Raw genomic sequence first — 22,112 nt, 5'->3', positions numbered from 1 at the left:
ATCACCCTTAGTTCATTTTGTCTTTAAACTCACATGCAAATCTTTAATTAATTTTTCACACAATTAAACCACATTTAACCATCCAACAAAGATATTAAAAATAATAATAAAGACTTGTATCCAAACATGCATCTATAATAGTGATGTATACTTTGAATATCTGTAATGATAGTGATTATGTAAATAGAATTTAAATATCAAGGGTCAGTATGCCCTAGAGTAAGTAGATTTCAACTGCACATGCCAATTTAGCTTAACTGTATTATGTTGAAAACATTAGGCTTCAGTAATATAGATATATGCTAAATAATTATTATATAAAAATATATCAATATATATGCAAAAAAACAACAACAAATAAACACACAAGTAGACTGTATTGTTTAAAGTCCAAATCTGTTTCTTATTTTGAAAAAAGAAATGCAATAATACAGACAAAATCAAAATCAATGATTTTTTTCACTGGTATATTTAAAACTTTTTCTAAACACTTAAAATATAATTTCAAAAAATATATACTAAAATCAGTTGTACTGTAAACAATAACATGAAAGTTGAAGCAAATATGAAAGTATCAATATTGAAGTAAACAAGAAATTACACAATATGAAAACATTGCCTCTATTGTAAATAAATTATTAGTTGACTTAGCAAATTATCTCAACAATGTTGCATGAAGTAATCAGTTTTATGCCACGTGACATACGATTTTATTAAGGCGAGTAAAAATTAATAAGTGTTAGGGTAGCTGAAATAATTGTAAATTTTTTGTCAAAATTTAATTATATTCCTCTTGGTGTAAAAGAGGAAAATACTTGTATGTAAAAACAACAGTAAAATATTGGTATGAAAAAAATTTATAATAAAGTATTACTCTAAATTCATAATATATTCTGTTTTTTTTTAGTAGTATACTTAAGTTTAAAAATAAAAGTTTAAACTATGATAAAGAAATACCATCAAGTGTGATTGAAATTGATAGTGAAATTGTAATAGGTTCAAAGTGCTGCACAAATCGGGAAAATAATTTTTTTTGTACATGCAATTTATTTGGATTCCTTTAATAAATATGTTTCTTATCGTAATGAAAGTATTATATTATTGTGTGTCTACAACTAGCTAATTCTTCTATTACCTTTGTTCAATAAAGTAAAAAGCATGTAAGTAGTAAGTGATTACTTACTTCAATACCGAAAACATTTATAAAAATTTTTTATTAAAACATTCTGAAGTGTTTGATGGAAACTATTTTATTACAAGAAGCCAAACGACCAAGTCTTGAATACAAAACAAAAACATACAAAGGAAAATCAAATTAAAAAAAATACATTAAAAGTAAGTTTTGTGTATGCTGAAGAAATAGACAATGGAAGACAGAGGAGGATCAACTGATAAATCAACAAAAATAAAAATGAAAATAATCAATGAAAATAAAACTGAAATATAATCCTCAGATAGTGCTGGCAGATGTTCACATTCTCTCTACACACTGTATGGTGATAAGAAAATAGTCTACTTTTATCTACCACTGAAGAAATGGAAAAAAACTTACCAGTATCCACAGATTATGCAAGTTACCACAGATTAAAATTTGGAAAAATGATAGGAACTCATAATATTAACCTGTTTATGCAAAATTTTATGTTATGTACAAAATAGTACAGCAACTGATTAAAATAATGGTAATTTTAAGTTACTAATTACTCATTTTAGCTTTGTACAACTATAGTTACTACAGTTTTAAATTTTTTTACAGTGGATTTTGTGAAAGTAAGTGTCCAACTTAATTGTTATGATGACTGTTAATAACAACAGTAACAAAGCATTCTAAACATGTTTTATAAAACATTTCAAATGATGAACAAGAAATTGTAATGAATAATTAATTGCACAGTATTTTTAGATTAATGTTTTATAAACACAGGTATTTCATACATTTTCATCACACTTAAGCCTAAATATCTTTAAACACTTAGGTACTTGACATTGCACTTTTATCACAGGTAAGCTTACAGATTTTTAAATATACTCATTGCCATGCAAAATCAGTTGATTTTTGTTGGTTGGTCAAGGTAGATTATGTACTTCTTTCTAACACATTAGAATGTATGCTGGCAAAATAAAATATAGCTTGTTTATTTTTTCCGAAAATGTTTTTGGAAAATCATTTTTTGAAGAAGGTATTAAAAAACCTGCTAAATCTTGAGTGAGGAAAAAGAAGAGGAATAAATAACATCATTTAAGAAATACTGCAAAAGGAAATTATTACATTCACCTAAAACAATCATTTTTCTTAAAATTCAAAATTAATTTTTACTATCAAATCACTAGATTTTTATTACATTTAAATTTCAGTAATATACTGTATAATGAATATTATTTTTTAAAATGTTAAAGTTATTTGATAATTAGAGACAAAATAATACTATTAGGAAGTAACACCTTGTTTCTATTTTATCCACTTTATATGCAAGCAACTCACCAGTTTAAGCAAGTGACGACTTCTTTCAATGAGAAATTAACAGAATTGAGGGTTAGAGCTGCCTGGAAAATGATGCCCTTTTAGCTGAAGTGAGACAAATCCCAAACAAAGGAAGCAGACATGGAAAAAGTCAGACAACAGGCAGAAAAACAGAAGTAGAAGTATTAGATGATTTTAGTGAAGAGAAATTTTAATAACAGTGTGGCTTAAATAAAAGAGCATGGTCATGGGGCATCAGTTTCTTGAACTGTTAATATTATTTGATTAAGCTCAAGAACTATGGAAACAAGTGTTTATGGCCCTTAAACAAAACTATTCCTCAACACTGTAGCTAACATTAAACTACATCCTAACTTGATGGACTTTTATACCATCTTTCTTGGTATCACTCAAATTGTTATGTTTTTACAGCATTTACTGAAATATGGGCCACATATTACACAGATAATATCAAACTAAAGGCAATATGTACAAAAGAGTAAAGAAACTGAGTGTTTTTCTAAACTGGAAATAATTTAGATTGATTGTAGTTAATGAAAACTTCTTCCTATATTTCATTACTTTTTTTATATTAACAAAAGAAAGGACCATTATAAGTTCAATGGAATGCTCTAGTGGAACATTAGGACAAGAGTTGATAAGGTTAATATTAGAAAAGAAAAAGACACTTTCCATTTCAGGAACCAACGATTCCCCAGTTATTTGCAGAAAAAATGCTATCTTAAGTGGCAGAGAATGCATATTTAGTTTAAACAGTTTATGAATATGAAAACCAGGACTAGATTTAATAACTAGTTTTGTATTTTGTTAAAAAAACAACAAAAAAAAAACCTGGAAGTCGGAAATACTTAAATCAGCCAAATGGCCCCTTCAATTCCAGTACTTTTTAAGTATCTATTAAACTTTACTGAAATAATGAAATTTCTAAACTTTACACATTTTAACATAAAATTAAAACCATCTTTAGTTTTGACTTCTATAGTTTGCCATAATTATGACAATGTTTTTCTGATTTCAATTATTAAATGCAGATTAGACTCTAAAATAGTTTGTAAAAGCTTAAAAAGGTTTAGAATTTTAATATAATTTTATAAAAAATTCAAATTGCATAATATATTCAAAATCAAAAGAATATGAAATTAAACAATTGTTTTTTGCATTTTTTGCTTCAACATAATTTTGATAATCTGTTAACAATGTGTCTGTTTTCATTAAATACTTAACTGTTAGAATGATGCACAAGCAATACATATGCAAACTTTATTGGGAATACCAACTTTTCACAAGTGTGGATAACTTACGGACATCGTACATTATACTAATGAAACTTTGTTCACACATATATTTAAAACCGATTAATAATTTTTAAGCTCAACTTTTTGTTAAACTATAAATTTTATTTTATAGAAAAATAAATGCCAGAGATCTAATGGACTAGAGTTTTATCATCAATCATCAAAGAGCAAAATTAAAACATCACAGAGTTGAATTGCCACAGTTACAAATCTGTACCCTGTTACAATTTTATAACAGTGCACAGTACATGCTGTAATAATTAAAATTAAATAAATCAACTGCCAACTGGCATGGAACCAAGCCTTTAATGCAGGACTACAGTCAATACATGAGACAGGGGCACAATAGTGATACCACCAGAGTTAACTGTGGTGTCAGTGAGCTCGATCTCGCAAATGCCGAAATGGCCTCGTATTGAGGAAAACTGGATTGAAATGCAGTATAAAGAGAAATGGGCCATTCAGTTTTAAGCACGGTTAAGAAAAGAGTGAGAAAAAATATAAAAGCAATTCCAGGGCCAGTATAGACTTAAATGAGTCAGTATAACTAGCACAAGTGGTGTACTGCATAGCTTTAATGTGATCCAGGGTAAGGGAAATAGCATACAATATGGTTGTGAATACAAACTGTTGAGGGAGATTCTGTGTGCAACCACCAAACCACGGCAGAGGCAACAGAGTCACCTCATTTCAAACCATCTGTATAAATGGGAATGGAAGGATAGTTTAAAAGATGTTCGGTATATAGAAGACAGTACTTCCAATCAGGAGTATCTGTCTTCCTCAGATGACTCAAAGAAAAATCACAGGTGGGATGGGCTGATTAGTGGAGACAGCAACATCTTTCAAGGGTAGATCCAATTCAGCCAGTTGCACCTGGAAACGAAGGCCAAAAGGAAGAATAGCAGATCTTACACTTTTAAAAAGTATTCTGTGGTAAGGATCAAACTTCTGAAGAATAGAGTAAAGAAAGTTGCAAATGGTAGAGTAAAAGAGGAGGCTCATGAGATGTGTCCAAACTCTGGCTTGGAGAAGCAAAACCCAGTTGATGAATTGGGTCCAACATCTTCAAGACCAAGGTTCTGACAGAATCATAGACCAGAGATGCATAGTCCAGTTAGATCAAATGAGGTCATGATAGATCTTTAACACAGAACATCAATACTACCCCATGAGGTGGAAGAGAGGACACAGAGAATGTTCAGTGCCCTTGCACACCTGACATGTAGCTGTTTGATGTGTGAAATGAAGGTCAGCTTACAATCAAAGATAAGCCCCAAGAACTTTGTCTCAGGGGCCACAGGCAGCACAACTTCACCGATATGGAGTTCATGATCAGGGTGAATACCTTGTTGGTGGCAAAAGTGCATGGAAACGGTTTTAGGGAAAGAGAAGTTAAAGCAGGTTGCTGTGGTCCACTTCAGTAAACAATTGAGGGCAGTCTGTTGCTGCTGCTCAATGTACTTCATGTTCGACTGACGTTTCAAGTCGAATCAGGTGATCCACGGTGGAGTGCTGTCATTGGAACCCACACTGGATGGGCGAGAGAAGATTGTTTGATTCAAGGAACCAAACAAGACGAGAATTAACTATCCTCTCTAAGGTCTTACAGAGACAGCTCGTCAAAGCAATTGGATGGTAGTTTGAAGAAATTTTGGGATCCTTTCCAGGCTTAGAGAAAGGTAGGACAATAGTCTGGTGCCCAACATCAGGAAAAAATGTTCTGCAAGATCAATTAAAAACAATCAAATGAATAGCAAAAGAAATAGAAGATAGATGGTGCAGTATTTCATACATCATCAGGTCCAACCTATGTACTGCCAGACTGATGAAGGGCCAGTTTGAGTTCCATCAGTGTAAAGGGACGATTTAAGTCATAGAGACAATCAGCTCGAAAGGAAAGAGGTGATTGTTTTGCCAAATTCTTGATGGCTAAGAAGGTGGAGGAAGAAGCAGAAGTGCTAGATACCCAGCAAAAGCTTTCACCTAAAGTATCGGCAATGCTCCAGATATCAGCTACTTCCTTGCCATCAGAGAGCAAGATCAAGAGGAGATTGGTTGGTTGATTTCGTGTTTTAAGACACAAAGGAGCTAGGCTATCTGCGCGAAACATTTGGTAAAAAGGTAAAAATAAATTAAATGTAAAATATATAAAAGGAAATGAAGGTAAAACAAAACAGCATTGAAAAACAGAAAAAGCATAAAACCAATGCTCACACCTAGTCTACAGTATTAAGAGAGAAAGCAGAGTTAGAGAAGTTGTAAAGGACTTTCTCTAGCATAATGGTAATGATCATAACCTGCCAGGAAGACTAACAGGTAAGTACGAGAACCACTGTCAGTCACCTGAAGTTGGCCTTTCCAGTCCTGGTTCCGGGTTATGTGTCATAACAGCCATTATCAAAAGGTAAAGTAATAAAAGTGTTAAAAGTCATGCAGCAAAATTGTAATAACAACTCGCCAGAAAAACTAACAGGTAGTTCAAACAGCAGCGTTAGTCACCTGAAGTTGGCCTTTCCAGTCCTGGTGTCAAGTTATTTAATGTTCTGGACATTTTCCAATTTCAAATTGAACTAGAGAGACTGAGACTCTTAAAAGGGAAGAACAATTAAAAAGGTGTAATGAATAAATATCAAACACTTAAATGAGATTAAAAAGATTAATGGCCATTAAAAAACTAAAAACTTTATCAAGGTGGACAGTGTCACAATCACCAATAACACTGTCCAATGTTACGGACAAACTTTGGGACAGAACATGTTTAAAATAGTGCCGTCGTTGAGATTCGTAACGATGGCAAGAAAGTAAAATGTGGCTGATAGTGATTTGAGTGTTACACAAACTACACACTAGTGCAACAGTTCCAGATAAAAGAAAACGATGAGTTAAAAAACTGTGACCAATGCGTAGTCTAGTTAGAACAACTTCCTCCTTCCAAACCTTACGGAGGCTGGACTGCCAGCTGGCATGGAGCCGAGCCTTGAATACAGGACCATAGTCCATGTATGGAATAGGCACAGTGGTGATAGTGCAAGAGTAGATAGATTTAGCTGCTGTGTCTGCAAGCTTGTTCCCACAAATACCAACGTGGCCTGGTATCCAGAAAAACTGGATAGAAGTAGATGTTAATGAGAAATGGGCCAGTTGGTTTTGAATATCAGGGAGAACAGGGTGTAAACCAACGTGAAGCGATTCCAGGGCCAGTAGAGAAGTAAGTGAGTCAGTATAAATAATATAGTTTGAGTACTGCTTAGCTTCAATATGATACAGGGCAAGAGATATGGCATACAGTTCAGCAGTGAATACAGAAGTTGTAAAGGGGATTCTACACGCAACCACCAAACTGCAACAAACCATGGCAGAGCCCACAGAGTTACCTGATTTAGAACCATCTGTATAAATTGGAATGGAAAGATTGTTTGAAAGATGTTCAATAAATAAAAGACGGTACTTCCAATCGGGAGTATCTGCCTTTCTCAGATGACTAAAAGAAAGGTTACATTTGGGGACTGAAATAAGCCATGGTGAGATGGGCTGACCAGTGGATTCTACAATGTTATCCAAGGACAGACCCAATTCATCCAATTGTGCCTGGATGCGAAGGCCAAAAGGAGCAATAGCAGATCATCTGTTCTGAAAAAAGTATGGCCTACCAAGGAAGGAAAACACATCTCCAGGTGGGATGCTTTGGTAAGGAACAAAGTTTCGAAGAATATAGTAAAGACAGTTGCAAACAGCGAAGGTGCAGAGAAGGTTCATGAGATTCTATGTATAAGCTTTGAACAGGAGAGGTGCAGAAAGCCCCAGTGCAAAGTTAAAGTCCTTGATGATGAATGGGGTCCAGCATTTTAAGGCGAGGGTCTGGCAGAGGCATAGACCAGTGATCCATAGTCGAGGTTTGATCAAATAAGAGCATGATATATCTATAACATAGAACATCGATCCGCTCCCCAACTGGTGGTAGAGAGGACACAGAGGATGTTCAGTACTCTTGTGCATTTGACCCATAGCTGCTTTAAGTGTGGTATAAAGGTTAGCTTATGGTCAAAGATAAGCCCCAAGAACTTGGTCTCAGGGACCACTGGCAGCGAAACTTCACTGATACGGAGTTCAGGATCAGGGTGAAAATACAGCATAAAAGTCACATGTTTGAAACTGTGTACTAGAAATTAAGTTTGCATGTAATACCCCATGCTCAAAACATCACAACCAAGAATACAACAAAGTTTTACACTATTATTTTAAACAAAATTACAGAGATATAGTAAGGACAATGTTGATATATTTAAAATTAGTAAAATATTTACATTTTACATTTCATATACATATTCCAAATCATGACAATGATTTATTCAACAAGAATAAGTTATTGATAACCTATGAACTAAACTAATAATTTAACATAATCTTGTCATTTTATTAAGAACTTTTCCTTATCATTTTTTCTCATTCCTTTTTATTCAAAAACATACTTTCCATTAACTGCTCTTTATTTTAAAAAAATATTTTTCAATTTATCCAGTATTGAACAATTAAGAACCCATCTACTCGCAAAGAAAACAAACTAATAAAGATACTGGAAAATGTTCAAATATTTAATGACAAGACTGAAATTGAAACAATCCACATACCATGGTAGTCCCACGACCAGTCTGCATCCCTACAAGTGGAGGAGCAGGCCCAGTAGGGCTACTGTAAGAAGAACCTGTAACTGAATTTGGGGTACCAGATGTTACACCAAGCCCACCAATAGCAGATCCCCAATCAGAAGCATGTTGAACAACTAAAAACTTGCTTGCAGGAAGCAGGTCTGGGGGACTTTTAAGGTAAAAATATATAAGTAAAAAATAACTATAAAAAAGTTAGAAAAAATTAATACTAAAAGAAAAATTCTTTATGCTAAACATATTTTTTATAATGAAAACTCACATTTTTATCTTTAATTATTTATATTATGTTGTCCAGAAATAAATATTTTTGAACTGCAAAGTTTGGAAAAGTACTAACCAGTGTTGAAAAAATATGCTTTAATCAAAGGAAGCACCATTTGCTTCAACACACTTTTTTCAATGTGTAACAATGCTGTTTATACCCCTGCTATAGAAATCAGTGTTTCTATGGTCAGTGAACTCCCTGAAAGCTTCTTCTGTAGCTGCCTGGTTTATTGTTGAAAAAGTTGTGAAAGTGCTTGAAAAAATGAAAATCTGTATAAAGAAAGGTCTGGTGAATAAGGAGGATGAGGCAAAAGCTTGATTCCCAATTTGTTCAATTTTTGAGGTGTCATACACTTGATAGGTCTCACAATGCCAATTTTGTTGATCTTCAGTCAGCTCATGCGGAACCCCCTTATCCAACTTTTTCGTCTTTCCAATTGCACTCAGATAGTTGGCAATGCTTGATTTGGTTATGCCTTGCTTTTCTGCAAGCTCATGTACTGTTGTGCAAGGGTCTCTTTCAAATGCTTCCCTTTATGTGTTTTCATCTAAGGATGGCTTCCTTCCACAACCTTTGTGGTCCTCAAATCTTTCATCTCCATGTCAAAACCTTTGGAACCAATGCTGAACTACACATTCAGTAACAGATCAATAGCTGAATGCTTGGTTGATGTTCTGTGTTGTTTCGGTGGCTTTTCATCCATGTTTAAAGCAATAACCAGAAGTGCTAGATACCTGGCAAAAGCTTTCACCTAGAGTATCGGCAATGCTCCGGGTCAGTTACTTCCTGGCCCTTAGAGACCAAGATCGAGAAGGGAGCAGAATTATATTGCTCACTGACCTTTTCGAATCTTGTCTCATGTGACTTTGGAACTGGTGGTAGAAGATATTCTGGTTGTGAACTTAATCCAAGATTCCTTCTGGCTTTGATGTCCTACCCACTGAGCATGGGATATCTACGGAAAGTATCCCAGGCCCGTTTTTGAGAGCTTTAGGTGCCATGTGGCAGGCATGATTCCACCACTGACTAGGATATCGTGTAAAACATGTTGAGCAGCTGCATGTATAATACAGTCAGTTACTGCTGCAATACAGTCGTCTATTGATGGCTTACAAACTATGGCAGGATCAAGTTCTGCGAGAGCAGTGAAAGTGGAACAGTCTGCCTGATGCAGCTTCCACTTGGGCATGCAGGTTGGATGGCATCGACCACGACCAGTCTCTCTCAAAACTATAGGAAAATGATCACTGCCTTATGGATTATTGTCAACCCTCCATGAAAAATGGGAGCAAACTGAGAGATCAATAGCAGTAAAGGACTGACTAGGTGCATGGAAATAAATAGAAAAACCAGTATTGAAAGAGAAAGGTTGTGATGAGACAGCATACACTCTACAGAGCGACCACTGCTATCAATATCAGCACTTTCCCAGAGGGGATGATGTCTATTAAAGTCCTCCGGATTAAAAGAAGACACGGTAGTTGTTCAATGAGAGCCTTAAGGTCTGATTGATCATAGGTCTCCCAAGGGGCAGATAGACAGAACAAACCATGATGGTATGTCTCAAGGAAACACGGATGGCTACGGCCTGCAAGGGTGTGTCGAGTGGGAAAGACTGGGTGGGCAAATGCTGATCAACGAACAGTGTCACCCCTCCATGCACTGGCCATTTTTATTTATGTGTAGGCAAATTGAGTGGAGAACCCTTTTGTTTACTACAATGTCATTTTTCTTTACGGTCTTTATTTGAGGGAGGTCTATCGACCTCCATGGATCTTTGCTTGGGCAGGTCTTTGCTGTTGGAAGAGGATTCCAGTGAATGAGGATGTGAACAAATGGTGATTTTGCATCTTGAAGTGGGAGAAGAAGACATATCCAAGGGAATGCCTGTACCCAAAATGAAAGGAAGTGGGTCTTGAGAGTTGTTGAAATGTATTTAAAAGACAGATGAGTGTTGAAGTTGTCCATGAAGATAGGGAGTTTTCATTTGTTTTGAGAATAATTATTTTGGAGACACTGAGAGATCTTTCAATACTCCCACTATAGTAGTGGAACTAAGTGAGGCAGCATACGTCCAAGATGAAGTGGTGGACAGCAACTTTCGAGCCTCAGGATAAATAACGTTACGAATTATTTTCAAAGGCTGCACCTCTTTTTCTTCCAACCATTTAGGGCAAGAACGAAAGTAGGACGGTTGAGAGCCATTGCAATTGATGCAATGAGCATCTGTTTCACACTCACTGGCACTGTGGTCCTTGCCACTGGAACGAGCACACGTCAAGGAACCACAACATGATGTCTTTGAGTGACTGAACCACTGATACTGGAAACATCAGAGAGGGTGTGGAATGTATGGGTATACCCTGTAATTAAAATAACCTGCCTTAATGGTGGCAGGTGGATGTGGTGATGTAAATGTGAGAGTGAGGATATTGGTATTCATCGTATGCCTCACTAAAGAAACTCCTTGGGTGGAGAAACCAGCAAAAATCTCTGACTCTGGGATGTTCTTCAAATCCCTCTCAACAATAACTCCTCATTATGAATTCAAAGTAGCATGAGGTGTAACCTCAATAGGTATATCCCTAATTGCTATTGAAAGCAAGAGGAGTTCACTATGTTGAAATGTGGATGTTTCCACCAATATGTCACCAGCTCGTAGCTTCTTTACTGATTTTGGAGAGCCAGCAAGCCCCTCTAATCCCTTCTGAATGAAAAAGGGAGACATTTGCCCTAAAGGTTTGTCTGAAGGAGAATGTAGTATAAACAATGAGGTACAACAGGTGCTGAAGATTGCTGCTCAGAATTTTCAAGACATGGTTGTTTACCTACAGACTGTTTTTTCACTATTTTATTTATGTTTTTTGAAAGATCCATAATAAAAATATTTTGGTGCCCACTGACCCCACCCACCATGGAGCCCTAGGAGAGGATGTACTACAATGCCAAACAAGGACACTGCAGCAATGATAGGGTTTTGTGAGCACTGTACCCAAACATCATTATCAGATACAATGTCCACAACACCTGTTGAGAACATCCCACACTGATACTTAGCTGGCCCTAGCCCAAGTGGACCAGCTAACTGACACAAGGGGAGACACCCCAAGACCACCTGTCTACAGGAATTCAAGACCAAAGCAGTGTGTGTTAGGGTTGGACCCCTCAACTGCCAGGATCCTTTCTTCCCCTTCACAGGTTGTCACGCATGGCAAACACGTGGGTGGATGTTTAGATCCCAGAGGAGGTAAACGGAAAGAAGAGAACCTTCCCTAGGAAGTGCCCTCACCACGTAGAGGAATACACACCGAGGAATGAATATTGGATTAAACCAATTATTCTTGGTATTCAGCTTCTAAATGCCATCATGAAAATTACTACATTTATTTCTAGACAACACATCAGTTAAACCATATTAAATAAATCATTATATGGAAATCTGGTTTATGCTTTCCCTCTGGAATTCGTTCATATACTTGTTTTAACTGGAAAAAATACATTTGAAGATCAAATATTTAACAGAAGATAACCTAAAAAAAAGAAATGAATATGAATATACATACTTTTCAAGATTTAAAACATCAAATTCTGCTTCATCCTCTAACCATGGTGTTGGTTCCAGCAGGAGAGAGATATCTAATTCTTGGATTTCCTTAGGAGTAGCCAAAGCTATAATTCCAGCATTAATCTGTAAGTAACATATTGACTGTAGCAATATCCTCACAGATATACAATGCAGAATGCATGTCCATGTACATAAGTGAAAATGTATATGTATATGTTTTAATATACATAAAATGTTTGAAAAAAAATTGGTGTTACTTCTGAAATATTTACATAATCCATGCTTAATAACTATCTTTATATACTTTAAGCAATATGTATACACACGCACTCATACTGTGCTCCAAAAACATTACACTTCCTTGACCTTATCACAGGTAACCTTTACTGTACATGATGCAAGGTTTGAGTATATTACATTTAAAATTTTATTAAACTACTTTCTTTTTATGCTATACTAATTAGAATAGCATATAATCTTAGCTAATAATCCATATTTTAATAGTACATAAGTCTTAAGTTTTTGACTCTATAAGATAATATGTGACCCACATTTTCTGACAGCATGTCATATTCCCTATTTTATTCACCACCCCTCAAAAAAGTACAAAATTGAATGTAAATTACTCTCTATAAAATCATCATTGCTCAGACAAACCACATTTATTAGTCTTCAATTTTGACATGACAGTGCTATCAAATCAGACCCCTCCTGCCCCACCTATATGTCACATCCTCTTTTGCAGAATTTTTAATAGTTCTCTTTTATGTTTAATCATGTATTTCCTGAAACCAATAGAAAGTCCAGTTTTCATCTATTAAATTACATATTGTATAGTGTTATGTTCTTTATAATTAAATGTCAGTTTCACTCACAGTACGAACATTATTCCCACGAGAAAGTTAATGACCAGCTTAGATGAATTTGTAACAGCTCTTGTTGCAAAGTTAGAAAACCAGAAAAAAAAAATCAGAGGTGAGTGAATGTAATTACTTTTTGCATGTTATTAGTCTATACTTTTTGGTACATCATTTGATTAAATACAAATTATTAAGTGCATTACTATCATTAGTACAAAAAAAATTAGTGTTAACTCTCTTCAATAATCAACAGCAAGAAAAAAGAAAACTGGTTGAGTATTTTTTCTTGTTTATTCTTTATGTATAAGTTATAAAAATAACTAAATTGTGAAAAATTGGATCCTTTTAGGTTATTTAAAATTGGATTAGGAACAATAAATAATAATAAAATAATAATAATTCTTTATGAGATACACATGTGAGCAGCTTACAGTAGTTTGTGGGTAATGTAATTCGTTAACATGAGCTGCACCTTCCCTGAATGATTTGTAATTTATAATGGTACAGACAGAACTTACACATAGTTCAAACAGCAATAAAACAACAAAATTTGATTATAAATAGATGTATATTGTTACAAGCTTAGAGCTACTTAGGATAAACAAATGTAGTTTCATATTACAATCTAAAGTCATTCTAAAGAAAAAAATGTAATTTAAATTTCTTTTGATTTTCTTTTTGGTGGTAATAAAGTCAATCAAATTGACCAATTCCAGAGAAAATAACATATAAACTATAAAGTTTAATTGAAAAAGGTTTGAAATGCACTTAAGAGGTTTAAGGATTAAAAGAAATCTGAGGTTTTTGAGAAGTATTTTTAATTTTAACAAAAATTACTTTTCATACAGACTGTTCAAAACAAATATTCTATATATTCATGGACAAATCTTTATTTTTTCAAAAATACTTCACTAAAAATATGATTTTTTTGTTTTTGAAAGACTCATAATATTAGCTGAAAGTCTGTCAAATTTTGTAACGATACACAACAGTACATTGAAAGTTAGAAGTATTAAATCTAAAAATATTTTAAACAAGTACAAAGAAATCATGTGGTCAGTCAAACCAATTGAGCCCATATTGAGTGGTTTTGCATCTTTTTCTTTGTGGTTCACCACATTCAGTAATTGACATCACTTTAACCATTTAGATATAGATAGTTCAAAGTGTGAATGTTATAACTTTTATACAGAACTGCATTTAAACCATAATTAAACTACTTTATTATAAGTGCCACATGATATTTTTTTGCTCCCAACTGCCCATTTTAGAATTTATTTCCACCACTATATAATATTCTACATTATAATGGAATGCAAGTTCTTAATTTTATAATTCAGTATTCAACAAAATCCTGAATTTCCCTTAGTGTGAGAAATGGAGCAAATTTTTACAAGATATCCCTCTCCTCTTCTCTGTGTTATATGCCATACCTCCAATAAGTAAGAAATTTAATGTAAATTACTCACAATAAAATCATCATTGCTCAAACCAACCATAATTCTTATTCCCTTTAATTTTGTTTGGTTACAGAGATATCAAATAGAAAATCAAACATCTCTTGTCATACCTGTCACATACTCTCTTTCAGGATTTGTTTGTAGTTCTATCTTATGTTATGTATATCCAATAGAAAGCTAAAGATTTTATTTGTCAAATGATGTAAAATAATGTATTATGTTGTTTTCTGAATGAAGAATTGTCAATTTCTCTGTTATTACAAGTTTTATTCTCTTGAGAAAAGCAATGACCAGCTTGGATGAATTTGTAATGTTTCTCACTACATGATTAAAAAGCCAGCAAAACTGTGATAAGTTGATAAGCAGGGAAAAATGTTTGCTTTTGCTTGTTGTTATATTACATATTTTGGTGTATTATTTAATTAAATAAAAATTTACTGAATTATTACCACCAGTATAAAAAAAGTAGGGTTAAGTGTTAGTCATAGCTGACAGCAAAAAAAAAGGACAACCCTGGTAAGTACTTTACTTCTTATGTTTATTCTCTAATTATTATTAAAGTAACTAAAATGTAAAAATATGTATATATTTAGATCAGTTAAGGTTAGTTTAGATAAAAGAAATAAATATTAATACTATAATAAAATGTTTTGTGAGGCACATGTGAGAAGCTTGTGGGTAACCACAGACTTTACATGAGAACAGAGGTCACATGATCAGTCAAATTGAGATAGTTAATATATCTTTATAAACAATTTAAAAAATCATATCAAAGGAATATGGAACAGCATATTCTAATATTGACAATTTATAATTTAATACAACAGAGCTAATAAACCAATATATATATATATATTGTAAACTATATAAAATTACTGATAATAAAAACCTTACCTTACTAACACAGAATGTGGTGATACTATCCTGGTCTTTGTGAATGATCCGAACAGGATTTGGGTTAGAATAATCCACTGAATCTATATCTTGCTCTACATAATCCTTTGAGCCAAATAATAATTTATTAATATTTGTATGTTCTGGAAATATTTTACACCTGAATATTTTTATTCAATTATACAAACAGTTAAACATTATCTCTTGCTTAATGTTCTTCATAACAACATACAGAAAAGTAATAGTACATTAGTGCAAATTTATAAACAAGATTTAGTCTAGTAATTTATTTAAAAAAAAAGTTTCTAGAGTAGTTAAAACTACAGATAAAAACTGATTCATTTTAATCAGCTAAATGTTATAGCAATAGATTATGTATGACTGAATTAATTTTCAGTGTTGTATTTGATATATTATAAAAGATACATTTAAGAATGTAGTGATGCAAAATGGTACACTGTCAGCTGGATGTTCTGTTGATGAATTAAACATTAAATTCACATTTGAACATTAAAACTTTTTTCCCACATTTATATTGATCTGACAGATTTGATCAAAAGAGGTGTGAAAAATAGCACCATCAGACCAACAGTTTTTCTGGGCACAAATTATTGCCTATCAGGACATTCATTCAATAACACAATTCTTCAAACAAAAGGACCTATGCCAGCTAACGTGACTCATCTATTACTAAATTTATGAGATTTTGAATTATGCAAAGTTTCATATTATGTACACTGTACAAAAGCATTATTCCTCCAAGATCCCTTACATCTACCAATTCAATTATTCAGTTATCACCATTCCCTGATAAAGTAATCTAACTTTTTTATCCATATTAACCCCATAAATTTCTCTATCCACATACTTAACTAAAGAATCTCTAACAACCATAACACTGTTTTTTTTTATGAAAGCCATCCCTTAGATGTTGTATCAAATATTCAAAGATGCATGAGAAACTCTTTTATTCCCTCATTAAATTCACTAAATCATGTAATGTTGACCAACATGCTCCATGGATCCTCCTGCTCTTCCTTCAGTAACCCATATATTTTAATCTAAAATACCTTCACCAACTGCTTAGAGTTCAAGAAATCCTAACCCTATTCTTTTGCTTGCATCTTCTCAAACCTTCCTTACACTAAACCTCAGACTTTCATAACTAGTATTATCAACATATATTGAAATTCTCAACTCACAATCTATCAAATAGAGTAGCTCCCACCTGAATAGCCCAAAAATTCCACTCTTAATTTCTGAACCTCGATATTTAACTTGATTTCTTTTTTCTCAACCTCTGAAACCCCCAAAAGAAGAGCATATGAAATCTATAACTAAACCCTACTCATTTTACTGGACTTCTTCAAAGCTATAACAAAGTTCTGAGTTCCCAAATAAAACATCTGTATTATCCTATGCACTCAGGTTCGTTGATCCCTATACTACACTTCTTAACTACGTTTGCTCCAAAAGATATAATTAATAAATAATTTTAAAAAACAAAACTACCACTAAAGTCAGGTTATAATTTTACAAGAGTATAATTTAATATTATTGATAAAATGCTCTTCCCTATCAGTCAACCTACATGATATTTCTTATATTCTTACCCATGGTGACCAAACATTAGGCCTAGTATATACCCCTTAACAAAGCCTAAGAACATTATTCAGCCTTAACAAACCTATGTAAAATATGAATTAAATAAAGTAAATGTTCAGATCATAATAACACTTGCTCTTTCCAGTAAAACTTTATACTTTACCATCAACTTTTGTTTCATGCTGTTTGATATTAAATGTACTATTACTTGTGTTAATTAAGTATTAAATTTCTGAAGTTCTTGTGAATGTTTATATATAAAAGTTTAGTACAACTTAATATATAAATTACAACTTTTCTTTATAAACCAAATTTTAGTTAACTCATATCAAACATGTAGAGATAATAAGGCTATTAATAAAGGTTTTATTCAGATAAAAGCTTTTCATGGTACCTTCTTAACATGTGTATGTCTTCTAGAAAAAATATAATGAATAAAGATGTCTTGGACAGGTTCTTGACGAACTAAAAAATTCCATAGTCTTCTGACAGGACGAACAGCTGCACTGTGTGATCTGATGAAAAAAAAAGCTGTATAAAAAATTAGTTTCTTTTTAAATTCAAATAATGAGTTTCATGTCATTGACATTCTACAATATTATATGTTCTTTCCTATCAAAGACCACAAAAATTAAATTCTTAAAACAAAATATCCATGATAATCGAGAATGTCTCACCTGAAAGGTGTATTATGTAGTTCAAGTAGAGCCTTATATTTATAAACAGTTGGACCACCTTGAATATTTTCCACAAAACAACCAGGTAAATAATTAGGTGGAGGAGTATGATAAGATTCCATGTGAGTTTGGAAATGATGCAACCACACTTCCAGTGTTTTCAATATGGAATGAATTATAGGGCTAGAGACAGGGAGTTCTAAAAGAGATATATTAAAAACCTTTTATTTTTGAAAATAAGTGTCTAGAAAAGAATGGAATAACTGAAAAAAAACCTTAAGTGATCTTAGCATAGGGATGAAAACTCTGGCCAAAACAGCAGAAAATCAACCAAGATTAAACTTCTATCCCTTTAACAGTTGAAAGCAAGAATAAAATAGTGCTACTCTTAATCATGAAGTTCAAAATTTCACTTAACATTATCAAGTTGTCATTAAAATTAATGTAAAATCATTATGTTACTCTGTTACATGCTGTGGAAAATCTGTGTATTATTGTGAATGTTTTTATTACAAAATAGTTATTTATGCACACAATAATAAGACACAAAAATACTGTTTTAAAACAAGCTTCTTTACATCACCAACCTGGCAAATCAATCCCAGCAATACCAAGAAAATTCAGTAGATGACAGTGTACCAATTTCACAACAGCGTAACGCAGAATACCCCAGGAATATGATTCAGAATCAAGCTCATCTATTTTTGATGTTTCAACTGAATTTTTGGAATGGCTTTTGGCAGCTGTTATATTTTCACTGAAGTCACTTAACACATTATCAGAATCAACTTCTTCTTCCTCATCCTCATCACTTGGGACTGATTCACTGGAATCATAATCTATAGCTTGATTTTGTTCAGGTAATTCAGGCTGAAAGAAAAACACAATATTAATAATATGTAAATTTTTTTAACTTCAAGTTTTAAAGATATTTTTCACATAGGTTTTTAATATATTAGTGTGATGAAAAAATAACTAAAACACCAAGAAAAAAATTAGTGGGTGACCTAAAACCATTGCAAGTTGATAGTCTTATGATCTCCTGAAAAAAATTTGTGTGATTTTGTTATCATGTAAAAACTATGTATTTCACACAAGAAAAGAAACAAAAAAACGAAAGCTGGTAATACTTGAAATAACATTTTTAATGACAACAATTGTCCCGAATCAATGTGTATAAATAAGTATCTACATTATCACCTTGAATACTTTCTTATTACTACACATAAATTAGGTCAATACACAAAAAATAACAATTTTATTTAACACACAATAGATATGTAATTTTGTCAAGTTAATACAAATTGTATTTCCTTTTCAGTTTTTAATAATGGAAAAATTTGCTTTGTTAAATATTGAGCAATTTTTAATTTTAGAAAAAATAACCAATAAATTTCAATGCACCTATTAACTCTCTCTATACAAGCTCAATCACTTCAACCAACCTTGCACCAACAACGTAAACAAGAAACTATACACTATAATTTTTAACATAGCAAGTGCATCTTCAGAAGAATGGGCAAACTTTCATACACATTAAATCTTTTGTACACACACACAAATTAATTTTTCTAATCATGTATTCTTTTACTAAAGATTTGTTTGTGAATTATGGAATCAGAGTAATTTTGACTCTGACTAGTCCAAGTATGAGATGAATTGTGTTACAATTAAAAATACTTTTTTTCACCTTACAGTTTTCAGATTTTCTTTGCATAACCTTTAAAACGTTGTATAAAAATATATTTGGTAAAATTTACAACATTTACTTTTACAACAAATGAAAACAAAATATGTTATTATAAAACAAGAAATTTAATACTGAAGTTTGGTTTCTCTGATTTTTTTTTTTACTGGTATTTATACATCAAACATGTATCCAAAGCACAAAATAATAGAAATGCAGCAAATAATGTCTTGAAACTTTAATAAGTTAATTGCCTTTCTAACCAAGGCATAGACACTTTACAATTTCTCTTGGTTGTTTTATTTAACCTCAGTGATAACTTTCAATCTGCAGATTAAATAACTAAAAAATCCATACTGAAAAAAAATCATTATATATAATTTGATAAGTTAAATTAATAGGAAACAAAGAATTATTAACACTAAAAATGAGGATGATGTAGTAAAAGGATTAGACATTTTGGTTTATATCTTCATAATAAAAAAAAGACTGAAGGTTATAAAAATTATACTTTATTAAGACTTACATTATAATGAGCAATTTACATCAAATTCAGGACATCACAGATAGGTGTTGAAAAAATATAAAATAAACAAGTGACAGCAAATGTCATGTTACGCAGACACAGGAAAACTGAGAACATTTAAATATTTCATTTTGAAATTAAGAAACTGATATGTTGATGCCAAGTATATTTTTTAAACATTCATAATAAAGTAATTTAATTAAATTTTGAATGTAACAGTGAAAAAGTTAATGACCCATATTAAGAGGGTTATTGAATTGCTCAAATAATGGACCTCGTTTACTGAAAATTCAGGTGGAATAGAACAAGCAACAAAACTATTTTACTACAGTTAAATAAGAAAAAGTTTACTTTGGTGAGTGAACAAAATTAAAAAATCTCTAGTATCCAATCACATCAATGAGAAACTTACAAAGAAAGATACAAAGCTTAACCAGAAAATCCTTGCATAGAAATGTGCAATATCAATTTAATATTTCCTGGATTTGAGACATAACTTTGCACCTCAATTCACTTATTAATAAAAGTATTTCAATTATACTTTATAGTCATCAAATTAAGCAATCTCAGAAATGCTTCAAATAATTTGCTGTTAGCATATTAACTTGTCTTATTTCTATTTTGAATGATATTAAGGATCTTACAAGTTGAAAAGAAACATTTGCTTCTACCTTAGACATTAAATAAGACACTATGGACATCCCTGGAGGAACAAACTGTTCTCGGTAAGTCGGCCGATCTTCTTTTACTGTTTTCTGAGCCATATTTTGACCAAATTGTCCAAGTAATTTCCTATGGAGCTTCATCCTTTGTTTAGAAAGTGTGATAGGTAAACCTTCTTCTCCTGGCATAGTCTCTGGAAAACAAATATAATCACACTACAAGCTACATTTTTATGTGGTAAAATTAACATATGGAATTACTGTTACTTTTTAAAAATAATTCTGTTTAAAAACTTACTTCAAATATCTAAAGCATGCCTTTCATATCAACCATATATATCAATGAAACAATCAGAAATCTTACAAAAGCCTGCTAGACCCTTATATTAGTGAAATGAGACTTCATACGATGATTAGAAAGTGAAAACTTCACCTACCTGTACTTAAAATAGAACTCAAAGTTATATACATTTAGGATTTAGGGCTAAAATTAAGTTTTTTTATGAATTTATGCTACAGATATATATTAAAAATTATTCCATTTTAAATACAGTTTTTCTTTTTATAAATCATGTGTAGTGTTGTGATCTTTTACATGTTTGGCTTATTTAGGTTTAAAAACCAAAAAGAAATATCAAAGCAAACCTACATTCAAAATCATTCTGCAGATTTATTATGAAAAAACAAGATCAACGAATTTAAGACAAAAAATAAACAATTAATATTCAAAAATACCACTCTGAAAAAAACTTTTAATTAGAAACATAAGAACAAGTTATAATTTAAATAAACTATAAAGTTACCAGAGTGAAATGTCAGTTATTCACTTACTCTCTGAACTGCTGCTGCTTAGAGAGTGTTGGCCACTAGTTACAACATGTAGCAGTCTTTTTGTACCACCACCATACAGCAGGGCCCACGTCTTTTCTGAGAGATTCTGTCCCACCAGTCGATAGAGAATTTGGCCATCACATGTAGCTATCCCATAAATTAGCAAGCTCAAATAAACAGCAAAAAAAGCCTCACACAGAAGTGTGTGAAGATTTGGGGAATCTTCATCTTTATTATGTGCCAGCAGAGCTCGCAATGATTGGACACCTTTAAACAATAAAACAATATTCAACACAGGAGCAATATTTGTTTACTTCTAATTTAGAATAACGATAGGTTGAGCAGCAAAGTTGTGCATAACAAACAAACAATATTGAAAACCAATAACGAATGTCAAGGTAAAGTCATACAGCAATAAGCTTCATAAACCTATCGCTCAAAAGGAATATGGTCGATATATATATATATATATATATACAATTTCACATAATTAACACTACTAGTCACCATCACCACACTACCACATTTCAAACAAAACTGACTATCAATGTGACAACTAGATTCAAATTTCTGGTTTCCTTCCAATGAATGTCCATGGAAGTTCTAAAATTATCTAAAAGTATTACATAAAAA

General features: G+C 32.4%; 1 protein-coding gene across 7 annotated transcripts in view; it reads right to left on the bottom strand.

Moving 5' to 3' along the window:
• LOC143257006 (dmX-like protein 2) overlaps positions 1 to 22,112 on the bottom strand; it is a 202,811-nt gene that overhangs the window by 22,984 nt on the left and 157,715 nt on the right. For 5 of the 7 annotated variants that reach the window (XM_076515072.1, XM_076515053.1, XM_076515062.1 and 2 more), the window contains exons 41-48: positions 21,480 to 21,746; positions 20,658 to 20,842; positions 18,361 to 18,643; positions 17,774 to 17,972; positions 17,491 to 17,611; positions 15,492 to 15,596; positions 12,276 to 12,400; positions 8,409 to 8,595 (exon numbers count right to left, since the gene is read on the bottom strand). In XM_076515072.1, the coding sequence (XP_076371187.1) occupies positions 8,409 to 8,595; positions 12,276 to 12,400; positions 15,492 to 15,596; positions 17,491 to 17,611; positions 17,774 to 17,972; positions 18,361 to 18,643; positions 20,658 to 20,842; positions 21,480 to 21,746 (1,472 nt within the window). Of the gene's footprint in view, positions 1 to 2,482; positions 2,567 to 8,408; positions 8,596 to 12,275; positions 12,401 to 15,491; positions 15,597 to 17,490; positions 17,628 to 17,773; positions 17,973 to 18,360; positions 18,644 to 20,657; positions 20,843 to 21,479; positions 21,747 to 22,112 lie in introns of those variants that run through there. The other 2 variants (XR_013031660.1, XR_013031661.1) reach the window with 2 other exon arrangements.

This window comes from Tachypleus tridentatus, chromosome 1 (genome assembly GCF_004210375.1).
Source record: "Tachypleus tridentatus isolate NWPU-2018 chromosome 1, ASM421037v1, whole genome shotgun sequence".
In the NCBI taxonomy this organism is placed as follows: Eukaryota; Metazoa; Arthropoda; class Merostomata; order Xiphosura; family Limulidae; genus Tachypleus; species Tachypleus tridentatus.
This window is presented reverse-complemented; position numbering and strand designations above follow the sequence as displayed.